The 26,936-nt window shown below is 41.5% G+C and overlaps 1 protein-coding gene across 1 annotated transcript in view; it reads right to left on the reverse strand.

The window, feature by feature from the left end:
- Positions 1–26,936, reverse strand: part of CACHD1 (cache domain containing 1) — a 231,714-nt gene that overhangs the window by 48,116 nt on the left and 156,662 nt on the right. Inside the window, exons 5-9 of the mRNA XM_043878816.1 lie at positions 16,537–16,663; positions 13,666–13,810; positions 12,051–12,267; positions 5,887–6,036; positions 1,009–1,242 (exon numbers count right to left, since the gene is read on the reverse strand). Coding sequence (XP_043734751.1) covers positions 1,009–1,242; positions 5,887–6,036; positions 12,051–12,267; positions 13,666–13,810; positions 16,537–16,663 — 873 coding nt within the window. The remainder of the gene's footprint in view (positions 1–1,008; positions 1,243–5,886; positions 6,037–12,050; positions 12,268–13,665; positions 13,811–16,536; positions 16,664–26,936) is intronic.

Raw genomic sequence — 26,936 nt, forward strand, 5'->3', positions numbered from 1 at the left:
ACATAGGGGAAAAGGATAAGCAAGAAATTGAGGAGGAAAAGAAAAAATTGTATTTTTACTGAGCACATACTGTTGGCCTGGCTTTCCACCAGATGCTTTAAATATACTAGTGCATTTAATCTTCACAATTAATTTGATGGAAATGTTATTTTTACTACTTTAAAGACTAAAAATGTCATCATATGAAGATTAAACACTTTACCTGACATCATATTATGGGTAACTTGTGACATCAGGATATTAATGACAATAATAGTAGTAATAACAAAAACAAAATAATAAATCTAGACCAGTTAATTATTACTGAAAGGTATTTTGGACACTAATAAATCTTATAAACTTAATAACCCAAAGAGTTATTACGTGAAAGATGTGTTTTTGCAGATAACCAAATGTGAGTTAACAAGATTAAATACATTACCACAAATAACAAGTGGTAGAGTAGGATTTGAAATCCTATCCACGTCAAGCCTGTATCTGTTTGACTACACTGTGTTGCCTTGTCTTTGATGCTGAATCCCAAGCACTTCTGTCTTATTTACCACTTGCTACGCAGTCACTCTTTAGTACCAAATTCACTTTTAGATTTGGGGGAATCCTCACAAAGCTTCTAGATGTACCCATTATGTTTTTTTTTTAATTGTTTAATTGGAGGATAATCTCTTTACAATGTTATACTGGTTTCTGCCATACATCAGCATGAATCAGCTGTAAGTGTACATAAGTTCCCTTCCTCTTGTACCTCCTTCCCACCTCCCATCCCAAGACCCATTATGTTGACTGAGGCTAGAGCAATGAGGAAGAAATGAGGCTGTGGATTTCTGCTCTAGAACATAGTACTCACTGGGCCAGTGGTAGGGAGGCTACACAATCCTTTGACCAGAGAAAGGGATGCCCACTCCCCCTAAAGCTCACATGGCAAATACTGAACAACATTTAAAAGTTACTGTTTGACTCATGTCCACTTCTTATCACTTTCCTTCAGTAGGAAGTTTTCTCCCAACTCACCATCTCCCATCTCATCAGAGAAGGGGAGGCTAAAGACAGCTTCATCAATCATCCGGTTGGGAAGGTTGGTATAGAACCTGCCAACTGTGGTCTCCAGGTTACTCAGCTGGTTCAGCACCATCATGCTGCCCTTAATCACAGGCAAGGCTATCCGGTCCAGCACGCCATACTTCCCTGAGTTCTGTTCAGCCAGATCTCTCAGAAAAGCCAGCTCTTTCAAGCCAGTCACCCCATCTGAAATAGAAAGCCAAGGGAAGACAATGTAAAACAAAGTGGTATATATCCACAGGGTAACCTTGTCATTTAGATCTAATAAGGGTCTCAATGAGGTCTTGCAGGGCCAAAGGGATCTCTGCAGAGACAATCTCGACTCAGGACACAGATACCAGTTCCTGCAGAGGAACAAAGCTGAAGGCATGATCTTTCCTCAAATGGTAAAGAGGCCAAAGGAATTCTTCAAAAGGCAATGATGAAAAACACATGACTAAATAGAGAAGCCCCATTCAGCAAGGATTTCTTCCTTGAAAGTTTAATTATAAAACGTAAATTAGTTTTCTGCATTTAATATTTGAAAGCAAAAGTAATGATTAACAAGCCTGCATTTAATTTAAATTAGTAGATGAAGTTGTAAGAGTTTTAAAGGATTGAGGTTTACCATTTCATTTCTTACCTCTTTGCCTATTAAACACTTGCCAAAGTCTCATGCAACTAAATGAAAGAATTATGGATTGTATTTAGTGATGTCTCCAAACCCCATTTCTTTAAACTCACTTTAATTACAAATGTTTTCATGCTTTATATTATAGGGATAATACTGGATTTGATTTATTTAATATATATTTTTTATGTTTAGAGAGTTTTAAAATCTTTGTAAAAGATTCAGGCATACTGGGATGTATTGTTCTACAACATCTGTAATCTATAGCACAAAAATAAATTTAATAAACCTTTTTTAATGTTTTCGTTTGCTATTGTTGGAACACAGTCAAAAGGATTAGTAACTGATCCCATATGGGTATCATTGTAAACAAATTCAAGTTATTTCAGTCACTACTGAAATTCTACCAATGAGTTTTAAAAAGATTTTTGCCTCATGTTCTTGAACTGTTTAGTCATTAAAAAATCTAAGAGTTCATGGTTCACCTACCTTCAGTGACTTTATCATTTTTTAATAGGAAATATATATATATACTTCTAGCTTTGGAAGTCCATTTCTAAAATCATGGCAGGATCTAATGGATATAATTTCTTTCTTAACACACTGTATATAAATAATTTGGATTTTGCTCCACGCAGACAATGCTAAAGGAGAATCAGAATCAGACTATTGTTGCCTTTGCTTGACACAGAATCGAGATGGGAGGTGAGTGGTATACTTCAGAGTAAAAGACAACACAAAAGATGTGATTGATCCCTGATCTTACACCCTTGAGAAGCTTACAGGAGTGAATGATAAAAGGAGACAATTTGAGGCAATAGAAACATTTCCTTTCTTTGCCATGAACTGCATGGCTCTTTCAAAATGTACAAGAAAAGTAACAAACAGGAATATCTACTAGACAAAGAGCACAGCACAAGACATCAAGATCGGGTTATTTTAGGTCACTCCACTACGAAGCACTGTGCAGGGGCGACAGCAGAGTAAGTAGGGTGGCAGACTGGATTATTCTATCAACAGTGTGGTCGTGCTGGAAACTACATTTCCCAGAATCCCCTTTCTTCTATGCTTCCAGGTTAAATGTGGCCCAAAAGTGAAGTGCTGTAACTGGAGAGGTGAAGTGAGAGATGTTAAGAGACCTGAAAGTTCCAGTTCATTCCACTCTTCTGATTTGTGTTCCCTTTCCCAACTGCTGGCTTACTCACCAAGGGCAACCCAACCAAGGGCAGGCTCACTCCAGATGCTTCACTGAGAATTCACAGCGAGAGCAGCCACAGAGGGACAACAAGCTCCCAGACTTCTACACCAGACTTCCTACAGTCTGCAGTGTCCTAGCCTCCAGATATCCTTGCAAACTTCAACTTGTTCACCCAGATTAGAGCTGGTTAATAACCTTTGAGTTGTCAATTCCTCTTTTTGCATCTTTACTCTTCCAGTCCCCCCCTCCCCAACTGTGTACATTCTTATTCTCTTATTTTAAATTGAGGTATTGTGTTAGTTTCAGGTGTACGACAAAATGATTCAGTTATATACATATATATTTTTTCAGATTACTTTTCAATATAAGTTATTACAAGATATTGAATATGGTTCCCTGCATTACACAGTAAATCTTTGTTGTTTATCTATTTTATGTATAGTAGGATCTGTTGGAGAAGGCAATGGCACCCCACTCCAGTACTCTTGCATGGAGAATCCCATGGACGGAGGAGCCTGGTAGGCTGCAGTCCATCGGGTTGCTACCAGTCAGACATGACTGAGCGACTTCACTTTCACTTTTCACTTTCACACATTGGAGAAGGAAATGGCAACCCACTCCAGCGTTCTTGCCTTGAGAATCCCAGGGATGGGGGAGCCTGGTGGGCTGCCGTCTATGGGGTTGCACAGGGTCGGACACGACTGAAGTGACTTAGCAGCAGCAGGATCTGTTAATCCCATACTCCTAATTTATCCCTCCCTGATACCTTTTCCCTTGGGTAACTGTAAGTTTGTTTCCTATGTCTGTGGATCTGTTTCATATATAGATTCACTTGTATTATTTTTATTTTTTTTTAAGATTTCACATATAAGTGATATCATATTTGTCTTTCTTTATCTGACTTACTTCGGACTTAATTCTCCAGGTTCATCCATGTTGCTGTAAATGGCAATGTTTCATTTTTTTTTTTATGGCTGAGTAATATTCCATTGCACACATTTACCACATCTTAAACCAATCATCTGTTGGTGGGCAACTGGGTTATTTCCATGTCTTTGCTATTATTAATAGTACTGCTATGAACTTTGGGGTGCATGTATTTTTTTTTTTTAATTTGAGCTTTTGCTTTTCTCAGATAGAAGTTTATGAGTGGGATTGCTAGATCATATGGTAGCTCTATTTTTAGTTTTTTAAGAAACTTCCATACTGTTTTCTACAGTGGCTGCACCAATTTACATTCTCATCACTAGTACATGTTCTTATTCTGATAATAAACTTGATAGACCACAATTTTCACTGTGATTCTGCTTCCCTATTTGAACTGGCAGAATTAAGGGAATGTGTCAACCCTCTTGAGCAATGTTCAGAGATACTTCTCAGAGAGGTTGTGTCAGGCTAGCTTATGGGAAGAAAGAGAAAAGATGAGAGTGGTTAGGGGAAGTAACCAGAAGTTTCAAAAAGTGGAATTATCAGGGGCACAGCAAGTGCACATGATACTCCCATGGGAAGATCCAGGACCAGTGAAGAGATGGGTGACTGCAAGAAACCTGCTTAGTATCTGCCTGAGCAGACCTTCAAAACACATGGGAAAGGCATGATCACTTCCTTTTATGTTTCCTTACACCTGTTCTATTGTCTTTAATTCATTTGCCTTGTCTGTCTTCCTCACTGGGTCAAGGGCTTCTTGAAGACAAGAGGTGTTGTATAATACAGCTCTAAGACTTCAGCTCACTCTGTTTTATATGGTATGTGCTTCATAAGCACAACATATCTTGCATATTTATTATCAGAGCACCCCTATGGAGATTTTATTCTTTTCATTTGACAGATCAAAGTGAGGCTCCCAAGAGATTAAGTAACTAGCCATAAGCTACAAGGCTAGCAAATGCAGACTGAAACTGAAAACCTCTAGACATCAGCCCCTGTGTTTTTCCATGTGCAAGGAGTCCACAAAATATCTGGAAAACAATCATGCTGGCCTAAATACAGATTCCTGGAACTTATCCAGGAGGGTCTGATCACAAATCTGTAGACACCACCTGGGAGTCTGCATTTAAAGATGAATCTACAAGTAATCCTTATCCCATTAAAATATAAGAGCCAGTGCCCCTCAAGCCAGCTGGTTCTACATGGAAATCTGGAAGTGGAGAGGGGAGATAAGAGACCACGGGTGAGGAGGACTCTAAATCACGACGTGTTCTCTCAAGAACAAGAGAATGGGGCCACTTTGAACACTGAGAGGAAGGGACCCAAAGAAGAAAAGGAAGAGCTGTGTATTCATAGGTGTGGGGGAGGGGGGAGGTACACGATACAGCAGGGAGCTAGAAAATTGGGCTGTCGTCAGACTGCAGGATGGTTAAATTGCTGAAGGGAAACTATTGAGTAGTCCATCAGATTTGCCAGTTTAGTAAACTCTCTCACAGACTGATTTAACAGCCCCACAATCAACCTTAATGAGCACCTAGCAAGTGCCTGGCTCCATCCTGGGTGCTCACTGTACGTCAGGGTTAGTCTTCACAAGAACTCTGTCAAGTAGACACATCTCATTGCCATGACACAGCTACGTAAGGGGATAGGGAGAAAGCGGCACAGGAAGCTTCAGCTGGTGATTCTGCAGGTAAATGTGATATTCACAGTCCTGGTTTTACAGAACAATCTAGGTTAGTACTTGGGCTTCCTGATCTTAAATCAATGAGATAAGTTAATAAGCTCCATACAGTATCAAAACCCAAGTATATACGGAGAAACCAAAAAAAAAAAAAGGGGGGGGGGGTTGTCGCTGCACAGATGCCTATGTAAAACCGTGTAACTGCAGAAGTTTTAGAAATGAAGAGCCGGCTGGACATCCTGACACATGCCCTGAATACCCATATAAGGGGGAGAAAGCTGGGTTTGGGAAGGAATCTGCTCCTTATATCGTCATCAAAGCACCCTGTGATGGTTCTTTCTTATTTTCTGAAAGCAGCATGCACTTAGAGAGAACATTTTATCTGAAGGAAAAGGATCTCGAAATACTACCTACCGTTCATGAGGGCGTAGGTGAGAATCATTACAGAGTTGTTTAGAAAGCTATTTTCTTCATTGATGACACGGAGAGTCGCCTTTTTATCTTCTTCTGAAGAGTCCTTTGATGTAATGCCAGCGGACAGGTAAATGATGACCATGTCTGTATCTAAACAAACACATACAAACTGAATGTTACATCAGAGGCTGGCTAAAGGCAGCAACTCAAGTTCCTCTTTCACTGGACTTTCCTGCCTCAAGGACCTGCCGGGCCCAATCTTCTTACTCATGCCCTTCTGATGCTAAGCTTTCATCTCCCTGCTTCTGCTGCTCTTCCATCCTGCCTGTTCTGGGCCACGAGGCCTCATTTAGCCAGTGTCAGGTAAAGAGATGCTCCTAATGAGTTTACTAGATCAAAGAAGGCAAGTTCCTCCAGGCATCCACGGTTGTGGTAATTCAACCATCCCAGATGGAGGTCTCTCCTGCCTTCTGAAATAGAGCATTCAGAACCTGATTTACTCTTTCCTCAGTGACCCAGGATCTTCACCAGGAATATACATTTTGGGGGAACTAGGCTTTAAAATGATGGTTCTTCCAGAGACTACTGAGATTTGCAAGGTTATCTGTCTCTATGTTAAGCAGTTCCAAAAAAACATTTCTGTTTTAAAATTCATCAGTGTAGAAGAGCAGTAAAAAAAGAAAAAAAAAATGTGGACATAGGAGCCAAGTTGCCTGTGTCCACATCTCAGCTGTGCTACTTTCAAGTAGTGTCTGGGTAGATTACCTAACCTTTCTATGCCAAAATTTTATTATCTAAAACAAAATGAGGATAATGACAATATTTACATCATAGGGTTGCTATGAGGGCTAATTGGTTAATTTCAGAGTGAAAGCAAAAGTATGATGCTAAATAGAAAATAAAAGAAAGAAACTTTAACACAAAACAAAAAAGAAAACCCTTGTACTGGCATGAAGAAGCACCTAGACTCTAGAGTAAAATGACTCTCCAGCTAGGGCTAATGACTGAGAACTCTTCGTAGCTCACAGTGAAAACTTCTTTCAAGAGGATTTCCTCAAAAATTAAAGTGGTAGATTTCCTATCACTAAAGATGCAAGGGCTGAATGACAGCTTTAATGGAAGGAGGACAGTAAGCCAGCTGTGTTTTATACTGTCTTTTTAACCTAAGATTCTCTGATTCAGTATCTATTTTTAAGATAACCTACACAGATGTTCTTTTAATGGAGAAATAATGATTGATATGCTATATGCTTGTTTCTTTAGGTTCTTATGGTTGTCATTCATCTGAGATTGCTTTCTATTTACTGGGGTAGGCAGCCTCCAGGTTGGTCCCCCAATGATCCCACTTCCTAATATTCACATTGCTGTGTGGTATCTCTTTGAGGGCAGACTGGATTTAATGACCAGCTTCTTGTGAACAGAATGCAGCAGAGGTCATGGGGTGTCAAGAGATGGATTAGGTAACAGAAAGACCATGGCTTCCACCTGTGTGCTCTCTCTTGGGTAAGCCAGAGAGAATGTTGTGAGCTAGCCTATGGAGAGGCAAGGAACTGAGGCCCTCAGAATCGAATCCGCCAGCAACCACGTGAGTAAACTCAGCAGCAGATCTTTCCCAAGTTGAACTCTGAGATGACAGCCTCTCTGGCCAACAGTTTGATCACAACCTCATAAGATACCTTTCGGCAGAGGCACTCAAACATGCTGTGCCCAGATTCCTTACCTATAAACACTGAGATAATAAATGATTATTGTCTTAAGCCACTGGGTGTTGGGTAATTTATTATCCAGGAACAGATTATTAAAAAAATTATCCTAACAATGATGAGAATACAATGACTGAATTTTCTTCCAATTGAAAATTTCCATTTTAGACTCTTTATCATGCAGAATTGAATAAAAACAACTTGATGCTTTTGAACTGTGGTGTTGAAGAAGATTCTTGAGTCCCATTGGACCGAAAGGAGATCCAACCAGTCCTTCCTAAAGGAAATCAGTCCTGAATATTCACTGAAAGGACTGATGCTGAAGCTGAAGCTCCAATACTTTGGCCACCTGATGCAAAGAACTGACTCATCGGAAAAGACCCTGATGCTGGGAAGGATTGAAGGTGGGAGGAGAAGGAGATGACAGAGGATGAGATGGTTGGATGGCATCATCACCAATGCAATGCACATGAGTTTAAGTAGGCTCTGGGAGTTGGTGATTGACAGGGAAGCCTGACATGCTATAGTCCATGGGGTCAGAAAGAGTCGGACATGACTAAGCGACTGAACTGAACTGAAGACTTAATATATAAGAAAGCTTTAAAGCTAATTTTGATGCTTGAAGAATTCTTTAATAAATATAAATTGCAAATTTAAATTACTTATTTATTCATCAGAAATTAGGGTATGAAAGCTGATGTAAAATCACTAGGGAATATCCTGGTCTTAACCTAGATGTCAGTCTTTTTTCAATGTTGTAAACATAGTCCTATAAATTTTTTTTTTTTAGGATGTAAAACAGCTCACTTAAGTTTCAGACTGGGAAAAAAATACTATTTGACCCTAGTAGGTGGGATACAGATATATCATAAAATAAAGTATGATCTAAAGTATGAGACAAACCAACACATGTGAGAAATTCCTGGACACTTTTAAGACTGACCTAAAGTGAACCCTTGGGTTTTCTTACTTGGCTTTATGATTCTGGATAAAATACGCTGTCACTGACAGCTGGTCTTAGGCATAGGCCCATGACTGGAAAGCCAGAAGGCCTGCAGCCTGCAGCTCCTTTAGCTGCCAAGTGTTATTTTCTTTCCATCCCAACAATAAGATACAAGTTCTGCAAGCATTCTCTCTGTCTCTGCCCAGCCCCTGACTCTGTTCCTGCCTCATCCTTAGGCAAAACTGAGCTATTTTTCTATTTTTAAAGATCAGATCTGCCAAATTTGCTCTGATGTATTTTTCTACTTACTAGGGTATCCCCGCTCTAATCACTCATGGGAACATTAAGTCTTGTGATTAGTAATGTTAGGGGTGAATCATTACAGACAATTGGGGCAGAGCAAAGACATAGCATGTACCTGAAAAAAAAGATAACCCTCTCCATGTGACAAGTCCCTGTGTAAGCCACCAGCATTCCTTGGGATCAATGTCAAAGTGGGAAGAACAATCCAAATTTGGACTTTGCCCATGGCATTAGATCCCCACTCCTAGCCATCATATTCCTTCTGCTACAAAATGATCCCTCAACCGGTTACCCCCAAAATAAACCTAGAAAAAAAGTCCAAATGTGTTGATGGTATCTGTTACAGATCTACCATGGGGTTGAAAAGAGCCAGCACTGAATAAAAGTTTTAGTTTTTCTTATTAGTGCAAAGCAAATTAGCACAAAGCCACCATGACTTGGCCATGTGGCCCTTGTTCATACGGCTGTCAACATGGGTCAGATACTTGGTTTTCATGCACAGACTAATCCTTCCAATAACCTTATAAGGTAGGTCTTACTCATTGAGAAAATCCTACTAAATGGTCTTCAAAAAGTGCCAGGTAAACAGTAGAGTAGATAATAAATACTTGCCTGTGGAGTGAATACAAGTTCTGATGTACCGTATAAATTCGTAAGAGGAGTATGTAGACTCTTCACTATGCTATAGCCAAGGTGACTAATGGTCCTTGACTGTCTCTGGGCTAGGGGTCAAATTGGGATGTCTAGGGTATCTGTGCTCCTTTAGCCAGCGCAATAAGTCTTAAAGGAAACTGAATATCATTATAATCACAGCTAATCTGTACTTAATATTTATGATGAGATACTGGATCTTATTATCACCCTCAGTTTGCAGATGGGGGAAACCAGACCTGGAGAAATCAAGTAATTTACACAAGTTTCAAAAAATTTCAGAGAAGGAATTTGAACACACATTGGTTGACATTCAAAATCTGCATACTTAACTACTATGTAACATTGCTTGAAAGCACTTCAAACCTCTCCTTAATAAACCAGGTAATACTAATTCCTGACATGTTTCATTATGTAGCCTAATTTGGGTTTTTCTTTCTTTGAACTACCAGTAGACACTGTAAAATGGAAGCCTGTGAGATAAACTTTAGAAATATCTTACTTGACCTAGAAAAAGACCCTTTTTCACATCTAAAAAATAGTCCCATCAAAATGTGTCCAAATCAGTGACTCTTCTTGCCATGTTTTTGCTTGCCAACATTAGGAAAATCCCCCAAAACCCAAAGGAGAAATGTTTCCTGCCAAAGCAGCTTTCTGCTAACATACAGTGCAGGAAGGTTAGTAAGAAGAGGTTTAATGAAGTCTCTATTGACAGTTTTAAAGCTGGAACAAATGACAACATTTGAAAAATCAAGGGGTTTCACATAAAAATCCAGATTTCTGGCTTCTCTTAAAACAGAAGATCTGGCAACACTGGACAGGCACTCCTGCAGGGCTGAACAGAAGAGCAGCTGCCTTCTTGATTAGGATACTCTCTCTAGCTGTCTGTGCTCCCCAAACGAGCCCCAAACCTTATCTTGAGCTCCCTTGACACCTCACTGCCTGGCTGCTGCCAGTCTAAGATTTCTCTCTATTACTTGAACAGTGTCATCACAAAAATTGGACTTCACCTCTAAAGATAGTTTGAGAACTGAACAATCAAGTAAAAGGAGCACGTCTGATGAGGAATGCTGACAGGCAGATAACAGCTGGTGAAGGGCATCCACAGATCAATGGCATTGGCCAACTAGCCAATCTGTCTTGACTGCTCAAGAGGCCAACCTTATCCTTTGGCTTCACTGAACTAGGGACAACTTTACACTCAGGCATCCTGTAATATTGGTTATGGATAGCTGGTGCTTGCCAAGGTTAGTAGGCAAAATTCTAAGATGACCCTGAAGACCCACACTCTTTTATGATCCCCTACTCTTGAGTATGAGCATGACCAGTCATTTGCTTCTGACCAACAGAATATGGCAAAGGTAATGGGATATTATTCCTGTGATTGTGCTACATATATGGCAAAGATGGAGGGATTCTGCAGATGTAGTTAAGGTCTTAATAAGTTATCCATGAGGGAGAGTAGTTTGTTTAAATCAGAAGAGTGAGCCTGATAAGATCAGATGAAACCTTTAAAAGAGGGTCCAAGTCTTCCCTGACATCCAGGGCTGGAAGGAAAGATGCTCTCCTCCTGACCTTGAAGAAGCAAGTAGACATGAGTTTTACAATTGGAAAGAAATAAATTCTGCCAACGGTTGAGCTTGGAGAGGACTCTGAAACTCAGATGCAACCACAGACCTGGCTGATATCTAGACTGCAGCCTTATATAATCCTAAACAGAGAAGCAACGGATGGACTCCTGTCCCATGGAAGCTGTGAGATAACAATATAGAGAAACGTAAAAATGAGACACCATCTACCACCATTACCTGTCATAATTACTGTAGCTTCTTTCAGGGGCTCATCTTGTGCCAGCACTAAGCTGGGCATTTATCAATGCTGTCTTAGTTTTAATGCAGACACATTGAAGAGCTTGAAAATATATTCATTAAATTTATCTCAATAGGGTACAGTCATTAAAAAACAAACAAAAAAAACAAACAGATTTTCAAATATAAAAGAGAAAACGACATAGATTCCTTTCAGTAGTTTCAAAGCATGGGTCTTATTTCAAATATCCTTTCCTTTACTTTAGCCTGCATCCTAATTCCAGATTTTCTTTAATACATGAAAATTAAATTAGAGTGCTTTTGTACATTTGAAGGACTGTGCTCATCTAAATGACAGTTGGTTAGAGGAAGGAAGGATCAAGGCAAGAATTCAGGCTGCCCTGTTTTTGCACACATGGGCACAAGCAGTCACTCTAAGTGAGGTGGACAATTAGCATTAAAAAGGATGTGGATACTCTCCAGGGAAATAAACAAGGATATGTTCCTAATAAAAGGGCAGGAAGAAGAGGCCCAGGGAGTAAAGAAATCATGCAGAGTACCTTTGATTGGAAAAGATGAGAAAATCTAGTAAGTTCCTAGTATTAGATGATAATATGACAACACAAGAAATTTTTATCCTGTCAGTTTAGGCAAAACCCCCTCTGGACATAGTTGCGTGATCAGTTAACAATATATTTCTATCACCATCATTTATTTAGTTTATGAGCTCCATGCCAGAAGAGCAAAGGCACTTACTTGCTTGGAATTTGGTGCCGTTGTTTGTGCTTCGAATCAGCTGAAATGCCTTTTGAAATCCCACTGCATGCTGGGTAGGGCTGTCCAAGGACTTGACGCTGCTGACGAAGGTGGACATCTTCCTTTTCGTCTCACTGGTGGCTGGAGACAGGAACGTCTTATAGCACTGGTCAAGGGAGCAAGTCCTGACGGTGTCTGCCACCGTCAATACGGAAATCTGGAGGGGAAAACACACACACAGGCAAACAAAAACTTGTTATTCTACCAAGGAAAAGTGTTTTACATTTCAGAAGAGCCTGCAAGGTGAGAAGTCCTACAGGACAGTTTTGAAGAGTTTAAAAATAAAAGCCCAGAGGCATCAATCTACCATATTTGAAGAACAGTTAAAGATTGGTAAGGGACACAGACTCAGACCCTAGAGTTTTGTTTTTGTTCCAAGATGAAGTCAGGAGTATGGTGTTTGTCTAGAACATTAAAAACAATATTTAACACAGAGAAAAATCTTGACAAGTACGAACGATCATTTTCCAACTGTAGGTGGGGTGAGGGTAACAGTAAAGGGTACGTGTGTGTGTGTTTAAATATATTTTTTCGATGTGGACTATTTTTAAATTGTAATTCAATATTTTTTTTACAATAATGCTTCTGTTTTATGTTTGTTGGGGGGGCGGGCCCTGAGGCATGTGGAATCTTGGCTCCCCAACCAGAGATTGAAGCTGCACCCCTGCATTGGAAGGCAAAGTTTTAACCAATGGACTGGCAGGTAAGTCCTGGGTGTGTGTTTTAAACAATTAGATTAGTGAGCAAAACCTTAGGAGATGGAAAAGTCAAATGTCTACAGGTGATAAGATTATCATTAGCTGGAAACACAGCTATCTCTAAGGTGTCCTAAAGATTAATAAACCTCTAGCAGCCTTCTTTTATCCCTCCCCTCCTATCAATCTTGAGACAAAGTCTGGCCACTCACCAGTGTCCAAGCCTTCACCTTGTTCCTCCCTAGTATAACTAGCAGTGTGAAAGTTACAGCTAATTAGCCGTCTTAACAGAAGCCATTAAGGAAGTGCAAGACTCAGTTTGGTGGAACTGAATTGAAATTGAAATTGAAAGTTGCTCAGTCATATCCGACTCTGGGACCCCATGGACTATACAGTTCATGGAATTCTCCAGGCCAGAATACTGGAGTGGGTAGCCTTTCGCTTCTCCAGGGGATCTTCCCAACCCAGGTCTTCTGCATTGCAGGCGGATTCTTTAGCAGCTGAGCCACAAGGGAAGCTCAAGAATACTGGAGTGGGTAGCCTATCCCTTCTCCAGCGGATCTTCCCGACCCAGGAATCGAACCGGGGTCTCCTGCATTGCAGATGGATTCTTTATCAACTGAGCTATCAGGGAAGCCCAGTTTGGTGGGAGTGGTTTTAAAAAGAGATCTGAAACTAGTATTGGCAGCTACTTCCTCAGACACAAGAATAAAAAGTAAACCACTCTGTTTTCTCAAAGCCATTTTTAGAGGTGGACTGAAAAATACATACCATAAAACACAAAGTGTTTTTAAAAGGGTGTTCAAGAAAGACCCAATGCTAGTGGGAAGGGTAGAGGGAGTCATTGGGGTCATCGATACCTTGTCGTGTTCATCGATGGCACTGAGGATGACTTGAGCAGCATCCTTGGCGATCTGAAGCTGCGTGTCTGTGACCGAGGCCCCGTGGTCCAGGATCACTACTACGTGCTTTGACTGCGGCCGGACGGTAGAGACGTAGATCGGTCTAGAAGGGCAAGAAGCTCTCAGGGGTCACTCCTGGTTTAGCAGAAAGGATTGGACCTAACACAGCTGCGAGTGCTACACAGGCAGGCATGCTGGCCTCTGTGTGTTTCAGGGGGGATGGCACGAGGGTGGAGAGACCAGCGTGGAATGAGAAAACTATCCTGGTACATTGAAAACAGCATCTCAAGACCATTATGGGTGTCTGCACAACCGGGACTGGTGACGTCTGTCTTCCAAAGATTAGAGAAATTGGGAGAAAATTTTAAGAAGCAAAGCCTTTGGAAGACTGGCTTTTTCAGCCTGTGGGCAAGTCCACCCTCCCAGGAAAAAGACCTGGTGGCCCAACAGGCAGCAGAGACATACCAGCAGGGAGAAAAAAGCCCAGTTTTTCAGTGCTGAGTCCTCTGCAGACTTTGAGAGGGGCTTGGCTAAAACCGAGGCAGCCTATCATTTGTGAGCTTGCTGAGCACCTCTGAATAGCAGGTTTCGTTTCTCTCTCCCCAGACAAAAGCCACTGCTAGGAGGGTTCTTTCCTTTCCGTACCAAAGCCATTTATACAGGTCAGCCACCAAAAGGCCCCTTATCAGAGATTTAAAACCGTGCCACCAGATTTGTCCAAGCCTGTGATAGCCACTCTTCTTGCCAGGTTTTTGTTTGCCAACATTAAGAAGAGTGGGTGGGGGTGGATAGGGGAACTCCAAAGGAGAAAAACCTCCCATCAAAGCGGCCTTCTGTGAGTGTGCAGTGCAGGCAGGTTTGTGAGAAGAGGTTTAATGAGGTCTCTATTCACAGTGTTAAAGCTGGAACAAATTAGAGGGAGCTTAAGAGAGCAAATCAGCCTCGAGAGAATTCTCTCCTTTATGGACACCCTTAAAACACTAGATTTTTCCATGAAATGTTAGATGCCAGTTGAGTCACAAAAGCCTGGGTACAAAGTAAGAAATACAGGCAAAGCACCAAAAAACTCAAAATCGGGCCAAGTTTACACTAATTGTTCTCAAGCCAAAAGTCCTACATTAATACTGAGGTACTACTATATTTTCACTAGTGAATACCATTCAGCCAAGTAAGGAAATAGAATAAAGAGAATCCAAAATTGGTGGCTACAGAAACGAAGAAGACAGCAGAAATAAGGAAATCCGTCAATCCCAACATTGACAACCAGGTCAAATACTGAACTTTTAGGTCCTCCAAGTTAGGGGAGTAGATTTTTTTTTTTTTTTTAATGACATACCTCCTCTTTTCCAATTCAACTCACATAAATGAAAAGCAGAATATGTCTGCATGCTGTCACAGTAAATTGTTAAAAAGTGCTTTAACGGGATATGTAAATAGCAGCATTATATGTACAATCTGGGAGGTGGTCCTCACAGTGAGATTGGTTCCTTTCTGGAATGCTCTGCAAACCCACTCCACACTCTGCAAAAGCCTCAGAGGACAGGTAAAGAGATGGTAACAGCAATCTATGAGGAGAGAAACTCAGAATATTTATTTAGCCAAGGGAACAGAGGCTTCAGGGTTGATTAATGCCTTTTTAGGGGGAGAGAATTGTGAAACCTTCTGAGTGAAGGTAAATGTTAATTTGTGACAAGGTGCTAAAGCAGAATGTCATCTAACCTATCTTCTTAGAAGTAAATGAGAACTGGATGGTTCAAAGTGTCTTTGGCCTCTCCTGAGAGATGAGCCGGCCTAGAATCCAAGGTCATGGACTCTGGTACAGTCTCCAAGATGCTCAAGTCTTCACCATGCTGTCTATGGAAGGAATGGAAGAAACCATACAAATGATACAAATGTCCTTCTAGGAGAAGCACAGAGGGAGTATTTTCCCTGGGGACAATTTTAGGTATAATTTACTTTTTGCTTCTGATATTGAGATGTAATTGACACACAGCTCTGTGTATGTTTAAGGTATACAGCAGCACCCTGGTAGGACTTACATGCATCATGAAGTGATTGTCACAGTAAGTTTAGCGAATAGATACAATTTAAAATAAAGATGGAAAGAATAAAAATAAAGATGGCAGTTAACACTCAAAAAAAAGTAAACCAGGCATCTCGCACTACTTCAGGAAGTTCTGGCACCAAACATCTAACACTGCAAAAGAGAAGCTGTGAAGATTCGGAAGGAAAGGATCTTTGCCTAAGGGATTCTGTAAATTGATGAGTCTTGTCATACAAATTATCTCACCATTACCACCCTTCTGGCTAAGAGGTAGCATCTCAAGTTATTTCCTGAGAAAAACGGCATGTTAACGATCCTCAATCCAGTGTTTTCTGGACAACCTTCAAACTTCTAGTGGCAGACATGTAAACGTCAAAAGGATGGCCAAGCACATTATCACAGAAAGGAAAATTGTGAATCACAACCTCTACTCTGAGATACGCTGTGAAGTCTTCTAGCGCTGGTCTTTAGAGAAAGTATTACCATTTGTCTCCTAACAAAGGTTTCTGAAGTGCAAAACAGTCTAAAGTGCTTCAGTATTTTTATTCTTTAGTAAATACCTTGTTTTACTTGGCTTGTTAGATACTTCTGAAAATGCTCTGGGCTTCATCATTTGCCTTCCTGATCATTTCCACACCCACCTATGTTAAATAGTGAAATCATTTCAGGATAAGTTTCTAAAACCACAGTTTAGAGGCAGAGCAGTGTGGATGAATGGGGAGTCTATATTTTATACAGATTACTCTTAAGCAGTAATTAAAACTTTGGCAAACAAGTCAACGTACCTACTGCGATGCTCATAGCTGCCCTTACACCGGAACTTGTGTGCTGGGAAAACAGTGAAAATTCCTTCTTCCGAACTGAAATACTGCCACTTAATTCCAGGGTTGGATTTCAGGTTGTCTGCAAGAACTGGAGGAGTGGGGGAAAAGAAATATAACCACCAAATCCACAGGTGCACGCAGGCACTGTGCCTCAGGCATCTGTTTTGCATAAATGGTTTGTAGTATGAATAAATCCCACTAGATTTAAGGCTGTAAATTTTCTACTAAACATTTGCTTTCTGTCCCTTAAAAAAATACCCCATGAATGGAAAATGTAATGAATGCTTCAGTCACGTGAAGCAATTATTCTTAATATTGTATAGTGACACTTAATGTCCTGGATTATTTTTCCAGCATGAGTGACTCATTTGCATTAATCTCATCCTCACTGGGCTAGTCCCTGCTGGGTCGGTGTACATTTGCTGGCTTGGGGGTATGTTCTCTAACTGTGGAAGACAGTAATACTAATAGTCTAGTCTCCAGAGTCCAGACCTGTGTGCTGACCTTGTTTGCTTCACAATGAGGGAAACAGCATGGATGGTACCTAAAAAGCCAGAACCATAATCATTCAGGAGTAGCTTATGGAATGATTCCAATGTGCCAACATTACAATAGAGACTTTCCCTCACAATATCTCATTTGACCCATAAAACTCCAGGGTGAAGAGGGTGTTAGCATTCCCTACTTTGGAGTTGAGGAAATAGGCTTATGGAGCTTAAGCAACTTGTCTGAGGCCTCATCAGGAATTGGCTGGCCTGGGATTCAAGTCTGGGTATCCGGGCTCCCATATTGTTCCCATCACGTGGCAATGACCCCCTTCATAAGTGTACAGCATCCCCCGCACCAGTTCGGCAGCTGGAATGGCAGCCACCTTACTGTGTGCAATCCTTCCCCAAACCTCCAGGAAACCCCTCTCTCTTCTCTGACACCCTTCGACTCTGCTCCACACCACCTCATTCATGTATCACATACTACCGTGTGCAGGGTACTGCCTTACATGGTGCAAGATACACAGGATGGGCAGAGAGCAGCCCTTCTGTGATAAGCAATAAACCAGGAGAATTATATAGAGGCAAATGGGGCAAAAGAAGAAAGCATGAGGTCTGTTTGGCAAAACATGTCTAGGTAAAGCTCTGAATGCCACACAGCCATCCTGTAGTCTGGCTTAGGGGTCAGCAAACTTATGAAAAGGGCCAGGAGGTCAGCAACTGTGGTTTTGCACGCCATACGGTCCCTGTTCCAACTATAACACAGCCTTGTGATGTGAAAGCAACCACAGACGTCCGTAAAAGACTGTCTGGGTGGGTGTATTCCATAAAAGCGTATTTGCAAACATCAGTGGCAAGCTGGATTTGGACAGTGGTCCTCCAACTACATCATGTAAAATGCACCATGTGGAAGCCTTTGAACATATTTAGCAGTTGCCCTGCCCAACACACATCAAGGAACTATAGTGCACTGTAGCCTCACATATATCCTAGGAGTAAACAGTCCATTAACCCAAGTTATAGATGAGGAGCTGGGCTGAGAGAGGTTTGCTGACTTGTATATGACCACGACACCTGTCCCCTCTCTGCACTCTGCCAGGCAACCTTATTAAGGTCATCACTGGACCCAGATGACCACCCTCTCTCTGGAGACCAATGCTGATGTGAGTGTGCATAAATAGGGATGAGGGTTTTTCTCTGTCTCATCTCCTGGGAGTCTGAGCCTTAACCTTGACCTCACATTAGCTCTCTTCTCCAGGCAGCCCTGTCAACTGGCAGTGAAAAGGCAAATGCTGTCTTTGGAAGTAAAGGAGAGCTGGGTGACCTCATGTAAAAGTAACATCTGTAACAATAAACAGGCTACACCGAGACTATTAAAAGGGGAGCCAATGAGCACAAGAATGTTTTAAAAATAAATCAGAATTCACACAGTGCGTTATACATTTAGTCTCACCACAGAAGATCATTCTGGTTCCATTCCAGCACTAGAGCCTAAGTGTCGGGCAAGATTCCTCAAACCCTCCTGCTGAGAACTCCTTTGGTATCTGATTAAATCTCATCTGTTATTTAGCACTAGCAGCAGCAGATGATGGTTATGATGGTAATGAGGACCCTGGGGCACTGAAGCAATCAATCTATCATTGTGTGCACCCCATGCAGGTTCCTCCTGACCCAGAGGTGGGTGACAGCCCTATTATCCCTGCGGGGACTCCACAGGGGGCTTCCCCATTCACAGGAGTCAGTTAGGCATTCTGATCACTAGATAACTTGAGTTGGGGTCCTGCAGGCTCAACTCGATCCTCAGAAATGCTGGAAGCCGTCCAGGAAGGAGAGCTGGGCAGGCGCCCAACCTGTCAGCCCATGATGCACAGTACAAGGCTTGAAGTTATCAGTAGGCAGGGTCTATATCTGTCTGAGCTGTTCTGCACAACAGTCTCGGACACACACATGTGAAGAAGGCAATGAATGGCTTTTCCTCACTGCAGCTTGACCCCAAGACAGAAGTCACTGCACTCTCTGACATCCTTCTGCACTTTACCTCTTCCCACCTTCCAGTGAAGGGGCTTCCCTGATGGCTCAGTGATAAAGAAGCCTCCTGCCAATGCAGGAGTCCCCGGTTCGATTTCTGGGTCGGGAAGACTGCCTGGAGGAAAGAAATGGCAACCCACTCCAGTATTCTTGCTGGGGAAATCCCATGGAAAAAGGAGCCTGGCAGGCTACAGTCCAATGGGTTGCAAAAAGCGTCAGACACAACTTAGCAATTAAACACCACCACCTTCTAGTTAGAATTATTGTACTTCCAGTTAACTTTCTGATACTCCATCCCTAGATTCAAAGACCCTTGAGGGTGAGATCTATATCTGAGCCATCTCTGTACTATCTCTGGAAGCACAGATTTCCAGTTCTTTGCACATCAAGGCATGCACTCTATGTGATGTCTGCAGCATACAGGCTAGGAAGATCTGCGTGGAAGTACTATTAATGTTTCTTAAACATTTTTTGATACTTTTGCTTAACAAATTTTAAAATCTTACTTTCTTCTAATGCCAAATCCAATTACACATAAATATTTTGACTAAATCAACATAGACCAATTTTAATTCTAAATATGTTTTAAAATTATAAACACTCCCTTCTCCCAACACCACTGCCAATACAGCTGGTACAAAAATCGGTAAATGGAGAGAGAAGAGGCTTGCTTGTCTGATGATTTCATTTTTGTTGTTCAGTTGATCAGTTGTACCCGACTCTCTGTGACCTCATGGACTGCAGCATGCCAGACTCCCCTGTCCTTCACCATCTCCCAGAGCTTGCTCAAACTCATGTCCATTGAGTCAATGATATCATCCAACCATCTCACCTTCTGTCATTCCCTTCTCCTCCTGCCTTTAATCCTTCCCAGCATCAGGGTCTTTTCCAATGAGTCAGTTCTTTGCATCAGGTGGCCAAAGTATTGGAGTTTCAATTTCAGCATCAGTCCTTCCAATGAATATTCAGGACTGATTTCCATTAGGATGGACTGGCTGGATCTCCTTACAGTCCAAGGGACTCTCAGGAGTCTTCTCCAACACCATTTAAAAGCATCAGTTATTCAGCGCTCAGTCTTCTTTATGGTCCAACTCTCACACCCATACATGACTACTGGAAAAACCATAGCTTTGACTATATGGACATTTTTGGCAAAGTAATGTCTTTTCTTTTTAATATGTTGTCTAGGTTTGTCATAGTTTTTCTTCCAAACAGCAAGCATCTTTTATGGAATGATATGGGAACACTTCATGGGACTATATATATCAAAACATATCAATTGTGTATGCTAAACAGATGAAGTTTATTAGATGTCAATTATACATCGATAAAACTGATTTAATAGTGAAAATTTATTTAGCATCATACAAACTAGTTTTATATATAGTTTGATGTTTTATAATGACTATTACGCTATTATACTATTTTGAAGATGAAGAACAAACTTGCTAAAAGCCCTAAGTCATGATTTAACCTAGGTGTCTGCCTCTAAAGTCCTTTCTCTTTCCAGGACACTACAGCTCTTCTACACGTCAGTAGATAATTGCTAAATGAATTAGCCATCAACAGATAAAAAGCACACGGAGTACTTCTTGAGAAGCAGAATAAATTTATAAACAGGTGGACAGTTCTCAGAATAGTCAGTTGCATCAATTTATAAGTATACAGTATAAATAAATACAATTAAGGAGACACTTGCCAAAAAGGAATGATGTCAAAATTGAAGTAAGACATAAGTCTAAAGCGAGCATTTAAACTTCTGAGAAAAAACAAAGTGCTGAGCTGCTAAAACTGGCACACACCAGCCGGGAGTCTGATGTCGTAGGCTTCTCCATCAACCCCACAGGCTGGTTTACCTGGAAAACGGCACAGACACAGGCTACAGTTCAGAAGGGAGGTCAACGGTAACTGCGGCACTGAGGGCTGTGTGTGACATCAGGCAATAAATAGCATATTTGAGATAATAAAGGGGGTTTTTATTTGGCAGAGAAACTACAGAGCTGAGACCTGTTAATTATTTTGTAGATGCTCAACAGGTTAGAGATGTGAGCTTGAAATGTCTTTTTGTTTCACTGTCAAATTTCTCACAGGCCTGAGAAAGCCATTTGGAGACAGGCCCATTGCTATTTTGTACTTTCTACTTAATTCAGGCTGGCTCTTAGGGACTAAAAGGGAGACCTTGATAAATCAGAAGGACTGAGAATAAGAAGCCATGGATTTAAGTCCCAACTTTTTATCCAACATCCAAAGGTATCTTTCTAAAATGGAAATCAAATCCCACCACTGACTTCCTTAAAACTGTTCAAAGGGTTCCCACTTAACTATGCCTAATATTAAATCCAAACCTCATCAGTCCTTTCCTACTCGCCAGTCTCACCTTTTCCCAGTTCAACCCGTTGGATATAGAAAGCTATTTCTTTTAGTGTTGCATATATGCCCATCTTTTTGCACTGGAATAACCACCTTCTCAGAGAGACCTTCACTGACTACCGTGCATTATCATTCTCCCTCAGAGCATGCAGTGTTTTCCTTCACAGCAAAGCTTGATAAGTTTAATGTATTTGTTTTTGTTGCTATTAGTTCCACATGTCTTACACAGGGGAGTTATCAGTCCCAGAAGGGCAGGGGCCAAGTCTTCACATCCCTAGAGCCTGGCACAAGCCCAGTTTTGGGGAAGCGCTAGGGGTCAGTATCTGTTGGGCAATGAAGACCTTGCCAAAGGCTCTTCACTTCTGTCCCCATAAGATTTCACAATCTGCATCTGCAAAGTAATAGATTTGAAAAAGGTGTTCCTAAAGACCCTTTAGAAGCCCAGAGAAAAATGGTAAGAGGACAAAGAATAAAGGCTCCATCCACTTCAGCAATTGACTATTTCTTTCTTACATGTCCTATGCCAACTATAAGTGAACATGAAGAATTTTGCCATACTCATTGGCTGAATTTTCCTTTGATAAACTGTCATCAGATAAACGACTGAAAAACCGTCCCTCTCCTCTTTGCAGGGACTCTTTATTTCCCGACTACCAGATCTCAACATCTGCCTGCATACAGTGTACTGAACTATCTGTGGGTAATTCTAACATATGGGCCCCAGATTCCACAGTCCCCAGATATTTTCCTTCCAATTTCATCATCTACATCTGATTGGTTCTTACGTCATTGGCCTCTCCAGTCAAAATAAAACCAACCACGTCCCCAGACTCCTTACCTAGGTGTTTTCTTTAACACTTAGCCCACCATGCCAATGAGAAAGAGATGGATTACAACCTGTGTGCAGTTGGGTGGTGACTTTTGTTTTCTTAACAGGATTTTTCAGCAGAGGTATGGACGAAAGGAAAGTGCTCTGTAATAGAAAGCTTCTGCTCCCACTTGGAGGAACTCTGGACTTTCTGATGTGCAGCCCAACACCGCTCAGCAATGCACACAGAGCTGTCTACCTCCCACAGCTTGCCAAACGTAAAACACAAGAGCTGTCCTAAATACACAGAGTTGCAGACACACAAAAACACACACACTTTCCCAACAGACCAGAAATTACATAGTACCTCTCAGTAATACTCCATGCAATAGCAATCCTTTGGGAGGGGAATCAAATAAATTAACGTCCCGAGGACAGCAAACAAAATTTCTGGCATTATACCCTATCGCACCTTTCCAATTCCTACTCCTTGCTTATATCCTGAGTATCACTTTACCATGTATTCAGAAGGGGCCATACTTCACAGACCCCCAGACACTGTTTATGCTATTCCAGAGGAGGTAAGCATATCAAGTGACCACATACCAGCCACTTTTGAGGCTTCCCAGGTGGTTTTAGTAGTAAAGAATTCACCTGCCAATGCCAGAGAGATGCAGGTACGACCCCTGGGTGGGGAAGATCCCCTGCAGTAGGAAATGGCAACCCACTCCAGTATCCTTGTCTGGAAAATTCCAAGGACAGAGGAGCCTGGCAGGCTATAGTCCACGGGGTCGCAAAGAGTTGGACACGATTCAGCATTGAGCATGCACGGGCACTTTTAGCTATGCTATCTTAGTTAATTCTTACAACAACCCTATGAGGTAGATTTTACTTATTATTCAGGAAACCAAGGCATATTGAGGTTAATGTTTCCAGGTATATAATAGCAAGCAAAAGTCAAACTTACACAGATTCACCAAAGAGATACTGTTATTCCCATTTTAGAGCTAAGAACATTTTGGCTCAAAGTGAGGAGTGACTTAAGCCTTGAGCCTGGAATGGGATCCATGTAGTCCTCTCATTCTCTCACCACACTGATCATGTCAGCTAAAGCCCATCGCCAAAGTTAGATTAATGGCAACTGACCCAGCTATCTCATTGTATTTACTATAGTTTAATACTAAGGAGAGGACATCCACAAGTCTCTGATTCTGTTCCAAGCTCACAGTTCATCATGTCCATTCTAAGTTAATTACATAATGTAAAATAACCAGTCCATTCTGTCCTTGATTCAGTTGAGACAGCCTGGTCATGGGCTTAGATAATCTAGAACAAATTTCTGGGCCAATCCAAAATCAGCACAGGATACACTGCTCTGTCTACCTTCTTCGTTTCCAGTAGATCATTCCCAGTGGACTCAAAGGTCAAGGTCATCTCCAAACACTCATGGAAGGAATAAGAGAAAATTAACGGAGATGGAGTTCTCAAGTCAGGCTGATCATTACAATCAGCTTCTGGAGCCTCAGATTCCCAAGCTTTACCAAGCCAACATTCTGATTCACTAGGTCTGGGTTGGGGGCCAATGAATAGGTATTTCTGACAAAGCACTTAAGATGTCCCTGATGATCAGCCAGGTTTGGGACACTCAACCAGGATGGTAAACACCATTGTCTTATTTGTTTCCCTAACTTCATTTGCTTCCTAGACTCCGTCTTCAACATATAAATATTTTCAAGCTGCTCTAAGAGTATTATCAGGATTTCCCTGATGGTTCAGGGCTAAGACTCCATGCTTCCAGTGCAGGGGCCCCAGATCTGATCCCTAGTCAGGGGATTAGATCTCACATGCCACAACTAAGACCTGGTGGAGCCAAATAAATTTGTTGTTGTTCAGTCGCTCAGTTGTGTCCAGCTCTTTGTGGCCCCATGGACCACAGCACGCCAGGCTTCTCTGGCCTTCACTATCTCCCAGAGTTTGCTCAAACTCATGTCCATCGAGTCAGTGATGCCACCCAAACACCTCATTCTCTGTTGCTCCCCTCTCCTCTTGCCCTCAATCTTTCCCTGCAGCAGGGTCTTTTCCAGTGAGCCAGCTCTTTGCATCAGGTGGCCAAAGTATTGGGAGCTTCAGCAAGCATCAGTCCTTCCAATGAATATTCAGGGTTGATTTCCTTTAGGATTGACTGGTTTGATCTCTTTTCTGTCCAAGGGACTCTCAAGAGTCTTCTCAAGCACCACAGTTCTCTTTATAGTCCAACTCTTACATTTGTACATGACTAATGGAAAAACCATAGCTTTGACTAGATGGACCTTTGTCAGCAAAGTGATGTTTCTGCTTTTTAATATGCTGTCTTGGTTTATCATAGATTTTCTTCCAAGGGGCAAGAGTTTTAAAATCTCATGGTTACACTCACTGCAGCAATTTTGGAGCCCACGAAAATAAAGTCTATCACTATCGCTATTAAAAAGGTATTATCAGCAGACCCTTCCCTATATCCAATCCCCTCCTGAGTTATCAATGACCTTTCACCTTTTCTATGCCAAGCAACTTGGAAGAGTGGTCCCCATGGATTCTTCATTTCTTGTTCCCCCATTCACCCCTCATCTACCCAATTTCTTCCCTCCATGGCCCCTCCCACTTTTGGATGATCTTGGCTGCTCCCCGGTTTCTCTTCTCTCAGGCTAACCACCCTTCCATCTGTTCTCCACAAAGCTCTCTTGCCTGCTCTGCTTAAAGTCTTCAGCTGCTTGACTTCAAGCTAAGAAACAAAAACCAAACCAAACCCAAACCAAACTCCTCACACTGATATATAAGGTCCATTAAAATCTGACTTCGTGCTACCTTCCTTTTCTGTTCCTTATTCCCTCTTACACGGCAACCTGTGCTGGATGCACTTTTCATAGATTCTGAAATGAGAAATGTGTTTGGTACTCAGCTCAAGAGCATTCAGCATGGCATCACACTACATCTGTCTGTTGACTTTTCTCCTCATCCCAAGTGCTTTCAACATACATAAGACAAGGTTGTGCGCTCTGTGAGGGGAGGGATTCTATCTTAACTACCCTGGTGTCTGCCACAGTAACCACTGTAAAGTTGTCACAGGAGAGAAGCTTATTATGAGGGGGAGAGACAGAGTCAGGATTGGTTCTGGTCTCAATCTTTGGTAACGAGCAAAATGAAGCTGCTGCTAACTGATATATGGAACATGGCCCACGGAGGTGGTTTGGGTGGGGAAAGAGTAGATTGTGGGTTTGGTCTAGAGTTTGATATATTGAAAATACAGTGTTGAGGAGACATCTCTTCATTTTAAACCATCTGTCATGAGGAGGCCATCAGACTAGGAGTCAGGACACATACGTTTAGTCACGTTAATACCGACATTTTTTTGTTTGACTTTACATAGATCAGTTAACTTCTCTAGGCCTGTTTCTCATTTATATAACACTGATGAATATTTTCCCTTGGTATCCATGGTAAGAATAAGACAGAAGTATACAATGGTTTATGAGGTACCAAAGAGTAACAGATTGATTTTCCTGTGCGCATTGTATATTTGAAATCACCACAGTTAGTTTCATGAAAACTATTCATCTGGATAGTCTGTTTTAACAGTCTCCATATACCTGAGACATTTATATGTGCTGATTTCCTAAGCTAAGAAAACCAGTGCTGATTAACACCATATCACATCTACATTCTATTCTTCACTAAGGTTGTTACAAAAGCCTTGATTATTCCATTATAAAGGTGAGACAACAAAATTACAAAGAAAATCCTAGTTCTATTCATTCTATTCAAGCATTTACTGTACCTTTTGGGCTTTCCTTGTGGCTCAGCTGGTAAAGAATCTGCCTGCAATGTGGGAGACCTGAGTTCGATCCCTGGGTTGAGAAGATCTCCTGGAGAAGAGAAAGGCTACCCACTCCAGTATTCTGGCCTGGAGAATTCCCTGGACTGTATAGTCCATTGTGTCGTAAAGAGTCGGACACAACTGAGCAACTTTCACTTTCACTTTCCTATGTACTTTCTATGGGCAAGGGACTGGATTAAACACCTGGCATACAAAAAATAAATTAAAAGGAGTAGAGCATCAAACAGATGTCCAGCATAAAAAAACTAAAATTCTATAGTAAGAATGGATCTTGGAGTAAAGTAATAAAGAGTTGTGACTGGGCTGACAGAACTCTGAGGGGCCACCCCAACCTCTAAGTTCCCCTGGGTGTGGCTGAGGACTCCACCGAGGCAGTACCTCAGCCCATCTTCTCCTACTGCTCAACTCTGTCTCCTTTCCTTTCCCCGAAGATTGCCAACCTCCATCTCAGAGTCTGCCTCCTAGTAAACCCAATCTGCTACAACAGACAAGGAATTCGTACCTAATAAGAGCAAAGTATGGAGGAGTGATAAAAACTAGGGATTTGGAGAAATGAAAGGGATTCCTTGAGGATACAGCTCAGAGGGCACAAGGAAGTGAAAGAAGAGCAGAAGATGAAACTTAAAGGCTTTCATCTTTATTTGAAAGGTTGAGGGAAGCAATCAGAGCTTTTGAGAAATGGAGTTGTAGAGTGAGTACTTTAGAATATCTACCATGTGCAGAATACATTGAAAATGAGGATGAATAGGAGAAGGGAAACTTTGGGGGAGATTTCTACATTAATTTGTCTTCTAGA

This window comes from Cervus elaphus, chromosome 20, assembly GCF_910594005.1.
Source record: "Cervus elaphus chromosome 20, mCerEla1.1, whole genome shotgun sequence".
NCBI classification, from domain to species: Eukaryota; Metazoa; Chordata; class Mammalia; order Artiodactyla; family Cervidae; genus Cervus; species Cervus elaphus.